The sequence below is a fragment of the Impatiens glandulifera genome, chromosome 3 (assembly GCF_907164915.1).
Source record: "Impatiens glandulifera chromosome 3, dImpGla2.1, whole genome shotgun sequence".
Classification (NCBI taxonomy): domain Eukaryota; kingdom Viridiplantae; phylum Streptophyta; class Magnoliopsida; order Ericales; family Balsaminaceae; genus Impatiens; species Impatiens glandulifera.
In genome coordinates, this window is record NC_061864.1 from 44,671,525 (window position 1) to 44,683,232 (window position 11,708).

General features: G+C 34.8%; 1 protein-coding gene across 1 annotated transcript; it reads right to left on the reverse strand.

Moving 5' to 3' along the window:
- Positions 1 to 238: 238 nt before the first annotated feature.
- LOC124929126 (transcriptional corepressor SEUSS-like) lies at positions 239 to 11,435 on the reverse strand. The gene is made up of 11 exons (XM_047469403.1): positions 11,180 to 11,435; positions 9,451 to 10,827; positions 9,186 to 9,305; positions 8,964 to 9,012; positions 7,925 to 8,139; positions 7,722 to 7,790; positions 4,590 to 4,687; positions 4,037 to 4,130; positions 2,215 to 2,284; positions 833 to 1,782; positions 239 to 582 (listed from the first exon to the last, which is right to left on the reverse strand). Exons 2-10 carry the CDS (start codon positions 10,645 to 10,647, stop codon positions 944 to 946), a joined length of 2,751 nt encoding a protein of 916 aa, XP_047325359.1. The 5' UTR covers positions 10,648 to 10,827; positions 11,180 to 11,435; the 3' UTR covers positions 239 to 582; positions 833 to 943.
- Positions 11,436 to 11,708: the final 273 nt, after the last annotated feature.

Genomic DNA, 11,708 nt, shown 5'->3' on the forward strand with positions numbered 1-11,708 from the left:
TTTTAAAGAGAGATCAAATTACTCATATAGCTGTCATTGTTTGCTTAACTCTTGATATATAATGTTTCAGACAATTACTGAAATGAAGGAGAAAATTATACTTTAATGAGTTAACCAAAAAAGACAGCTCAAACAGGTCTTTGAAACATGCAGCAAAAAGGTGTACTTCTGTCCATAAATAAACAATGCAGCAACATTGAATCATGATAGTGCAAAATAAATAAACAAATTAAGAAACTTATAATAATATCAATGTATTAAATATAACTTCAATTGCTGAAAAATCCAATCAGCTATGAAGAAATAGACAAATAGAATTTCAAAATTAGGATCAAGAATTTACTACACCTATCATTGAACCTAAACAAAACAGAAAAGAAAAAGTTACTGTAAAAGAAAGAAAGTCTGATTCCAAACCACTGGATCACCAATTCCAGAAGTCTTATAAATTGACCAACATTGTTCCTCTTCTCAAACAACCATAGAAAAAAGTATATACACTCACATGGAGATGAGAGATATTGAAGGAACAACAGCAAGAGGATTCTCCCTTGCCTAGAGGGTTCAAGGCGAATAGAGCATCTGTATGAAATCATAAAACGATATCAAACTATGTCAGTAAGAAATAAAAACAATACCCTAAACTTTAGGCCTCTTTCGGATTGGGGTATTTGAAAAAATATATTTTTAGAAAAGAAACTGAGTATTTTTAATTTGATTATGAGAGAATGGGTGAAAAGATAAGGTTATTGAAGATTATTCAAATAACAGAATCCGAAAAAGGCCTTAGGGGTGATTCACTGATTTGAGATCAAGATATAGAAGGCTGTACATTTTCAATTTCCTTTGCTCTGAAACAATCTCTTCTTTGTATATGTTCTTCAGAACAAACAGCTGGATGGGGGAGATCTAGAAGAAGAAGAAGAATAAACCAAACCCAAGATTAAGGAGATGACCTCCAATCAAACTGAAGATTATTATTAAACCCATTAAGTGCTCCAATATTGTTAAGCAGTTGTTGGTCTCCAGAAGCAGAACCCTGTTGTTGCTGTTGATTGTTCATATTTTGTTGGCTAGCTATCTGACCATTCAAAGTCATGGCACTTCTATTACCATTACCATTACCATTAATTGCTCCTTGCATTCCATTCATCGTGGCCGAATGATTACCAAAACTGCCGAAAGGAGCCCCAGTCATACCGGAACTGTTCATGGCGGTTCCATTCGCCGCAAAAAGGTTTCCACCATTATTATGTCCAGTCATATTGTTCGTCTGCATCATCCCATTGACATTTCTCAAGCCAGGACCTCCATTCTGCATCATCATTTCATTGAATATTTTCTGGACCAAACTCGGATCAGCATCTCCAGACAGTGACGCCTGCTGGATGGAAAAATTTCGTGCATTTGCAGATGTTACATTAACCGGCGCGGCTAATCCACCGTGAGAGATTTGATTAGGGTTCTTATTATTTGAGGAAGAAACAGTTGGAGAATGAAATGGTGATGGGTTCGGTTGAGCAGAGGAACTTGGAGATGGAATCTGGACACCAAGTCCACCTAAGGGACCGTTATTTGTGATGGAAGTTTGGGATCTGGTCATTGAGGTCTGTTTGAGAAGTACTGGTGCAGAGTTTGTGGCTGCAGTAGTCACCTGCTCCGATCTTTCCTCATTGTTGTTTGAGTTCGGAACAGATGGATTTATCTGTTGCTGTTGTGCTTGTTCCTCAGTTTGCTGCTTTTGAGCAGGGTTTCCACTCCCAGAATATCTTGCCAAACTATCTGAGAACACAAAAAGAAAGAAGAAACAAGGCAATAAAACATCACAAAAAGAGAGAACTATATTTCGTTATTACAATTAATAACCTTAAATTTTACCTATTGACTAGCCATCTTTTAAAATAGTATTAAGAATTTAATTACAGGATTTTTTTTATACAAAGTTATCCTTAAATCATCTTTATTGAAGTTAATCAGATATCCTTCATTCTCACTCCAATAAATACTTGATTAAGAATTTCACATTGCTTTAACTAGACATTACTACTCTCTTATCCTATATCATATCTTTAGAATTCAGATAATTTGACAAACCTAAAGCAATGCAGAAAACTAAAGTTTGTCAGATCTTAGATCAGCATAAAAGAAAAGATGATGTACAAGAACCAAGAATTCTGGAAACAATTGCGAAACAGAAAAAAATTGAAAACTTACCCATGGGTCCTGTCCCTTTTTCTGCGCTAGATTCGATCAGATCCGTCATGCTGTTGACCACTTCAGCAATCTGCAAGGCACACCACAGGTAAAGAAAGGCCACAAAATGTCAAATAATTAAAATCATTTATTCACTTTCTTGCATCCATGTTCAAGGCTTCTAGCAGACATACAACACCTATTAATATGGTTTGATTGTTCTGATAGAATTTGAATTAGATTTAATAATCTTGAATTACAAATTACAGTAGTGAATAACAAACTCTTAACACGTTCCGAGCATTCTAAGAAAGGAAAAATCCCCAGGTGAGAAGAAGAAACTACTAGATGAGAAAAGAAAGATTCCTTGTGGAGAGATACAATATCAAATATTTGACACTTAAGTTTTGTGCCATCGGCTATTAATGATCAACTTCTTATTAAAAAACAATAACTGCTAATTGAAACCCCTCTCTTATCATGTTCTTTTTTCTTTCTGTTTGTAATATCTTACAAGGAAATGGCAAAACATAAACCATGGGTCTGAAAGAGTATTTTTCTTTTTTTTGTGGACAGGGTCTGCACCAGCTTTTTCCAAACCTAGACTAATCCATGAAAATCAACCCACATCAGTGATACCTCTAAATTCAATATTTCAATGAAAATCACAACTGAGAACTCAACATAGTAAGCTATCTAGAGTGGGTCTCAAAGAATAATTGCTTGTGTCCCCTTACAACTATTTTTACAAGTTTTGGTGGGTTATGTAGATTAATAGGGGTTCTTGGAAGGCTCGTCTAGCTCAGTGGTAGAGTACAAAAATTTAGGAACCATCATATGTTCGAGACTTCGTGACCTTTAAAATAATAATAATAATAATAATCCGGATTCTTGGGATTTTACATGGCCCTGCAATGCTCCCAAATCAAACAGCTCACTCTAGTAATCTAGTTAAATGAACCAATTTGTAATGAAATGGAAACTAATCCCTCAGGTTGTTCTGATCAGCTTACACAAACTTCAACTAAACAAGGCTAGCACAACAACTCAGCAAGTTTTAAATGGTAAGCCACTTAATCAATATTATCTATTGTCTCCCCTACTTCTCTCTATTATAATTTTTACTTTTACACGTCTAGTTCTACCTTAAAATATCTCTCAAAACCCTAACTAAACCGCCTTCCTAGCTATGAATTGGACAGATCAGTTTCTAGTAAGCAAGAAGCATTTAACACAATTATGATGGCATTAAGTCAGGAACAACTTTTTAATCAAAAATAAATCCCAACAATAATGTAACATGCCATATTTAACTTTTTTTAGGGAGAGGGGCAATTTTTAATCAAAAATAATAATAATAATAATCCGGATTCTTGGGATTTTACATGGCCCTTCAATGCTCCCAACTCAACCAGCTCACTCTAGTAATCTAGTTAAATGAACCAATTTGTAATGAAATGGCAATTAATCCCTCAGGTTGTTCTGATCAGCTTACACAAACTTCAACTAAACAAGGCTAGCACAACAACTTAGCCAGTTTTAAATGGTAAGCCACTTAATCAATATTATTTATTGTCTCCCCTACTTCTCTCTATTCTAATTTTTACTTTTTACACGTCTAGGTCTACCTTAAAATATCTCTCAAAACCCTAACTAAACCGCCTTCCTAGCTATGAATTGGACAGAGCAGTTTCTAGTAAGCAAGAAGCATTTAACACAATTATGATGGCATTAAGTCAGGAACAACTTTTTAATCAAAAATAAATCCCAACAATAATGTAACATGCCATATTTAACTTTTTTTCAGGAGAGGGGCAAATGCGTATGAATGGAGGAACATTACCTGGAGACACCGAATATATCTTTTTGTATATCCTAAATCATTAACAAGGGGCACTTCCAATGACTTTGCTAATTGACGAGCAGACGTAACAAACCTGAGGCAACAAATGTAGAGAACAATTAATACAATTTTGTTTTGGGAATCGTCTTAATGACAATTTACAAAAGTAAAGTCTGAAACATTACTTTACAAACAAAATTTGAAAAGAAAGTGAAAACAAAAGTCGTTTACACGAACAAGAACAACAAAACAAAATGAAACATGCTGCACAAATTTAAAATCTAATCTAAAAAGCAATCATCTTTAGCTTCTCACATATGGCGGTTAGTTTGCATCACCTTCTCACGATGAATACAATTTATTGTAAATTATATGGAGTTTACTCTTCATATAAAAAACGAACTTCGTAGAATGTACTGTAAACCATTCTTCCAACAATCGAGAAAAAGAAAAAAAGTATAATTACCACCAGCCCAATGGTCTGGTTTAAAAGGTCTAACACACAAAACCTACACTATTTCATGCAGATGGAACAAAATGAAGGAAGACTCACATATTACATGTGTTCTGTAGCTCTGGGACAGACATACTAGATGTTCCATTTTGAGTAGCAGCCTGATACTTTTGAGCTGCAGCTCCAAGTTGACTAACCTGAAGAACAAGACATTATTAGTGCTTATGATCGTGATAGTTATCAATTCCTAGTGTCAAATGGATATGGGAATTCCAAAGGAGGGGAGAAGCCAAGACAAATTCCACTGATTAATACGATCATATCATTTAAAAAAGAACGATAAAGTATTTATGTGTAATAACATCCACTCTAATGCTAATCTACTTTTCTAGTAAGATAAACTTGAAATAATAAATCATTTAATATACAAAACGAAGAAGGAAGAAACATAAAGGCAATTTCAGATTTGTTTTTGATGAGGATTCAATAGAGTTCATATCAAGACGGGAGATAAAGTGTGTTTTTAAGGGAATGCCTTCTTTATTAGGGTTTGGAAGGACCAATATGAATTGGGAATGTTTAATAGCTGTGGAAACCTTAAAACATGAAGGTGTCTCATCAAAGAACTCATGATCCTGCAAAACCATGTACATGTGTACACAACAAAGAGGCAAATAAAGATGGACAATTAGTACAAATAGACTGATGAATCAAATAATTGATAGCTGATAGTGGCGGTATATGCTTGAGGATGAAAGCTCTTATATCAATGATAGTTATCAACTGATATGGGAGTTCCAAAGAACAAGAGAGGCCACGATAAATTCAGGATGAGAAATCATAGAAATCAATTGATAAATTTTATCATATCATCTACAAAAGGAAAGTGTTTATACTAATAATTATCTACTCTAATGCTAATCTACTTATCTAATAAGATAACTCTAAATAATAAATCATAATTATCAGCTTACCTATACATAATTATCATAATCTACTTTAGGATCCCTTGGCCAAGTGTCAACTTCGGTATTAGAAATTTAAAATAATAATTATCTCATATCAGAAAGACACAAGTGTCAATTAGGAACAATTATCGGCCCTGTTTGGAAGCCCCCAGCTCCCAGAGCTGGATTTGGACATTTTTTTTTTAGTTTACTTAAAAATTATATTTTTTTTAATATCTTATTGGGGTATTGATTTAATTGAAATAATGTTCTGCAATTTTTTTTAGTTATTTATATATTAACAAATTTAATAACATTTGTTCATTCAACTCCAGTTCCACTCCATCTACAGGTATTTCCAGACAGGGCTATCATGAGTGGAGTGAAAACCTCCAATGTAAAGTGCTCAATCATAGAAAGTAAAATTCATGTATTGCAAAAGTGGGAAAAAAACAAAAAGAACCTCTGATCTAGTTATCTTAAAAAAGTTATATATTTTAAATAAAAAATAGTTCTTAATGAACAAGAAAGGAAGATAAACTAAGGGTGTATCAAGAATTTGAAGGTATATGTTAATAAAGTGGATATATTCATAACTACATAGTCAGCCTAATAATAATGATAGAGTTGATCCACAACTCAAGTCATTTCTCTTGGTAAAACATCATTTTTTTCTTTGATAAGCATACGTTTGAGGGCTTGAAAAACTATTGTCGTGAGTTGTAGTCCTCCTTGTTTATCAAAAGTTTGTGATATCCTTTTTCATGCTAAACCTTATTTTTGAAACGAGACAAGTAGGGGTTGAACCGACAACCTTCCGTTTAGGAAGCAGTCACTCAACCACTGAGCTACACTACATTGACTTTTATGTTAAAACTCGTATTATTATGAAATGTCGAAACATGCAATTTCACCAATGACACGTAACTCATCCAGGGTAGAAAATGGAAGAAAAGATCAGTCTCAAAAAGGCATGAAACTTCCCAAGGATGGAAGTAAGCTGGAAGAAAACTACGAAACAAAACGAGTCCATACACAATTATCTATAGTTCACCGTTTTCGAAAAATTATAATGACTTTCTTGTCTCATATTGTCAACATGTCGCACATGCACCTTTTCAATCTTCCGCAACCCAATTTTCTCTTCTCCTCCATGCACCGTTTTCGCGTTTTCTGTAGTTTGAATTAAAATCTCCGAGTTTGAAATAAAAAAAAGGCCTGTTTTGTCTTGATAATCCTCATTGACGTATCCTTTGTTGCTTGTGCGCAAGCTAGAGTTGTTAGTTGCTACCCCTAATCGAATTCTAGAGTAAAGACAAAAGCTGTGGAGGAAAAACAGAGTCCTTCCTGTTGCTAACAGCTTCCCAGTTGAGGCCTATGACACTTGGTGCAAGAGCACAACACATCCATGGACACCTCATCTTTCTTCTTATTTCCTACTTTGCTTCGTAAGCATATAACATATAATTCCCCTCGTTCGATTATGTTTTCAGGTCTAAAAGGCTCTTCCACCAGCTTCATAATTGAAGTAGCACTCGTATGAGAATACTTACTCGTTTCCCATATTCTCACAAGAGAATATTTGGGGTTTCCAATGTTCATTTCCTTAATTGTCAAGACCTAGCTTGCTGGTTTTGTAACCCAAAAAGTTTAGGATTCGAGATCCATGGTTTCCTCATACAACCTCACCTCCACAATTTCCTTATTCTATCTCTTTCCTTAGTCGTATGATTTCCTATTATTACCGTATAATTTATTGTTTTCAGGGAAGAGAAGGCTAGGCCCTCTCTAGAGAGCATTTGCTTATGTTATTATACTTTTGCATAAACTATTTGATTATTATACCATGAAGGGGCTATTACCATGTGTAATACAAAACCTCTACTTTGGAGTTTCTCAACCTAGGTTCAGTTACTAGCATATTTATAGGGAAAGAAATATAATTAGACATGGAACAAATTCAATATATCTATAAATGTGAAATAAGCAATACATCTAGCATTCATTTTCAAAGATACATGTGAACATAGGAAGAAAAAGAAGAGCATGTACTTTTCAGTGTAATAATATGCCAATCTAAACTAGAGAAGAAAATAATGATCTTTGCTGAAAGCTGCAGAACATGACATCAAAAAAGATTTTTTAGAGGTGAAAATAACATTAGGTTGTTAAGCTATAACCTATCAGACATTATAAAAATATGTAAGGCATGATATTGACAAAGAATAAAATTCAAAAACGTAAATGAGATAACTAATCTATAAGTTGCCACTAGCTCAATGACCTGGGGAATCATTAATCTTCTTGGGATGAGTTCTTCGTGGTGCCGAGCACAAAACTCCCAAGAGCATATCTGGTGAAGGCAAAAAGACAAAAGGTCTAACTGAATAACACCATAGCTGTGTGACTTTACTTTAAAAATAAAAAGATGTAACAGAATAAAAGAACAAATTGCAAAGAGAAGAAGATGCATTATATATAAATTACCTTCAGGTCAGAGTTGAATACAATTCTAAGTTGACCATCTCGGACAACACGAAGTTGGTCAAAAACACTTTCCTGTATGGCCTTGAAATAATGCAAAACAATATGGCCAGATGCATTTTGATACTCGCGTGGCATGTCAACATACAGAAGCTCTTCTAGTGTTCCGCTTTCATATTTGATTTTTAAAAGCCTTGGAAGCACCTCAACGGTAGCCTCTGATAACATAAAGAGGACGTAATTGAATGATAATTCAGGCTACAGTAACAGATGAACAGCCTGAGTATTTTTTAGTAGATAACATAAAGAGGACTTAATTGAATGATAATTCAGGTTGCAGTAACAGATGAACAAACTGAGTATTTTTTAGTACTTTTTGGACACAGTTGATGAAAGCAATAATAAATAAGAGAATAGGTTTAAGGACACCGTCCAGGAAACAAAATAGTTTCATGGAACAGTAATGATAAAGCTCCTGAATCAAAGATCAGGCAGTTGTAACAATAAATGAAATCAGAGTGAAGTTAATAAACCAAAAGGATAACCATTTAAGTTAAAAAAAATATATATTTAATGCAATTTAATCAGGCATCAATGTCATTGTCAAGCTGATACATACAATCAAAGTCAAACTAATACTAATTACTTGGATTAGTGCTCCATATTGAGAAACACAATATTAAAATTCAAAAATACCCTTATTTTATTTTTTATAACATGTTAAAATATTAAAGATATTTTGGCCATTTTATCCAAATTACCCACATTTCAATAGACAAGATTTGTTTTCCAAAATCCATATTATTTCAAAATAACCTCACATCAAACAAGCCCTTAATTATTATATATAATCCAGGTTTTCATCTCATGGTACATACATTTAATTTTAACATGCAATAGGGTTGTAACCAACTTTACCATTCCTATAAGTTAATCAGAATCCAGAGGAAAACATCAGTCAAACCTCTACGAGTTTTGATCCTGATTTAGCAACAAAATTGCCTAAATCTAAGAAGATCTAAAGATCCATAAGATCACATACCAAATCCACGGCCAGGTTTGCGGTTGCATATTTCACAATGCCATACATCCTGCAGCAGTGTAATCAAGACAATTAACACCAAAATCAGAAAATAAAAAATAAAGTTAAGATGCAGACAAAATTTATATATCCTTTCAAAGAGGTATCAAGGAATCATCAGATTGCATTAGATTAATATATTCCAATCATATAATGAACTTTTCTAGATGGCTCAAATAAAACCTGAGGAAAAACTCCAGATGTCTGGCGGCCACTACCATACATAGATACACACCATCTCTTCTTGGCATTAGGAGCAAAATACTCTTCCACAAATTTCCTCCAGAACTCAATGTTATTGTCCTGCAAGGATTGTCAAAAATTAAAACATAAAATAGTAATTAGCAATCATAGTTTTTTTTTTCTTTTTTCTTAGACTGGGGTTTAATTCCCTGTAGGAGACTAGGACAACATCCCAAGGAATTTCTCATTGCACTGATCTCGTTACCTCAGGTCTGTGTTGTTGCTGATACATATAATGTGTGAGACGCCGAGCACACATGCCAGTTTCATACACTGGCTTGCCAGGAGGCCTCACAGGCAAACTTTGGGTTTGGAATTGTGATTGTGTTGAGGGTGGTCGTGATGGAATAGCTTTTAAAGCATGTTGTTGTTGCGGCTGCTGTTGTTGATGATGTTGTTGCGACTTCTGTTGTTGTTGTTGTTGAAGTTGTTGTAGCTGGACCAAATTATTAAAATGTGCAGCTGACTGTGGGGACTTTCTTGACATGTGCACTAATTGTTGTTGTTGATGCTGCTGGTGTAGCAGTTGTTGCTGCTGCTGCTGGGGATGCAAAAATAATGACTGATCTGGATGTTGGGAGGGTTCCATCTTCACGGATGCTAGGTTTCTTATGGCCTGTATCTGTTGTGGACCAAGATTTCTCAAAGGTTGCAACTGCTGTGAAGGTTGAAAATGTTGGTCAGTTCCTGCTAATCCTCCTCGAATAGATTGGTACTGCTGTTGATGGATATTTTGTGAAGTGGAAGATTGTTGTAAAGGCTGCTGAGTTTGTTGAAGGTTTTGAGGAGGGGAAGATTGTTGTAATGGAAGCTGAATTTGTTGAAGATTTTGAGAAGCAGAAGATTGTTGTAATGGCTGCTGAATTCGTTGAAGATTTTGAGAAGCAAAAGATTGTTGTAATGGCTGCTGAATTCGTTGAAGATTTTGAGAAGCAAAAGATTGTTGCTGAGACTGTTGCTGGTTTGGAAATATCTGATTAGCTGAAGATGTTGAGAACAGCTGACCTTGACCTTGGCCTTGGCCTTGACCCTGATCTGGGCGATTGTTTGCAATATTAGAGGCTGCTGTGAATGAGGACTGGTTAGGGTTAAATTCCATTGCATTTCTAGTAGCTAAAAGTTGGTCAGAATCGGACCCTGTTCCCATAACTCCTCTCTGACTATTCCCAGGACCCGATAATCCAGTATTAGGGCTACTAACATTTCCAAAAGATGGTTGGACAAGCAAAGACATGTTGGGATTTCCCATCATGTTAACGTTGCTAAACTGTAAACGAGGAGAAACAAGAGGCGGAAATCCAGATTGAACTCCTCCTCCTTGAGCGCCCCCCATTAACCCTGAATTTGATTGCACTGTCTGACCAGCACCAATAGGAGTTGGAGGAGGTCCTGAAGGCACCATCTTTTTTGGGCCGTAAATTATAAATATTATCTCAGAAGAACAAACAAAATTCTCTAATCATGTACAGTCAAGAATATATGTTCAAAAATGAAGAAGCTTTTTAGCCTTTGGAGATAAACATTCTTCAGTAGACATGTTTCCTGCTACAAATTTTGAACAAAGCACATCTTCCAATGAATTCTGCAACAACACACCGAAATTAACCAACCATTAACGGGAAGAAAGTTAAAAGAACATAGGAAACTGGAATCTAATTTCATGCATTACAAAACTTGGAATTTGTTTTACTAACACGATAAAACTTAATCAGAATGAAGGTATTTTAGCAAGCCTAGAAGCCATTCAAGGAGCGAAGAACAGTTCAAATAACTTAAAGCACATAGAAAAACCCACTCGATCGAGCACCAAATCTTTCAAATGGAGAAATCCTATCAATCTAGAGTTCAAATTTAAAGTCGAAAAAGACCATTCTAATAGAAATTAAAAAGGTCTCACCTTTTATACTCCAGTATGAACTTAACAAGTAACTAACCTGCTGCAAGCTTCGATCAAACAAGGCAACAACTGGTAATTGAACTCTTCTTTGAATACCCAATTGCTCTCTCGCTCTTAGACACTGCTAGTAACAACGTAAATGTATGCTGACATACAAATATACAGTGACACTTATCCTAGGGCTTTGAAAGGGTCTTCTTCAATCCCGTTTCTGGTCTACTTTTAGTGAAAAGAGGAGAGAGAGAGAGTTCTATGTTCTGTTCTTTGCTGTAATTCTAATGTTTAGAGAGAGTGGAAACAACAGAGAGACAAGAAGGAAAGAGGCTTGCACTCCTTGCGGACGTCAAATTTGAATTATATTGGATTGAATTTTCTTTTCTTTCTTTTATTTTTTTTTTCTTTTCTTCTTCCTCGTACAGCAATGCAATTAGAAACTTACAAAGTCAAATCCTCTCTTTTTTTTTACTTTTCTTTTTTTTTTTTTCTTTTCTTTTTTTTTATATCTTTAAATTTTTTTTAATCTCTAATAAGCACATCTAATACCACTCAAACATTATATATAACTA

Bases quoted from the DNA above. Each gene is read 5' to 3' on its own strand.
- LOC124929126 (XM_047469403.1), bottom strand. From the start codon at position 10,647: ATGGTGCCTTCAGGACCTCCTCCAACTCCTATTGGTGCTGGTCAGACA. The intron at 9,306-9,450 runs GTAACGAGATCA...CAATCCTTGCAG, and splicing joins AGCAACAACACAGACCTGAG to GACAATAACATTGAGTTCTG. The intron at 4,131-4,589 runs GTGAGTCTTCCT...TTGTTGCCTCAG, and splicing joins CTACAGAACACATGTAATAT to GTTTGTTACGTCTGCTCGTC.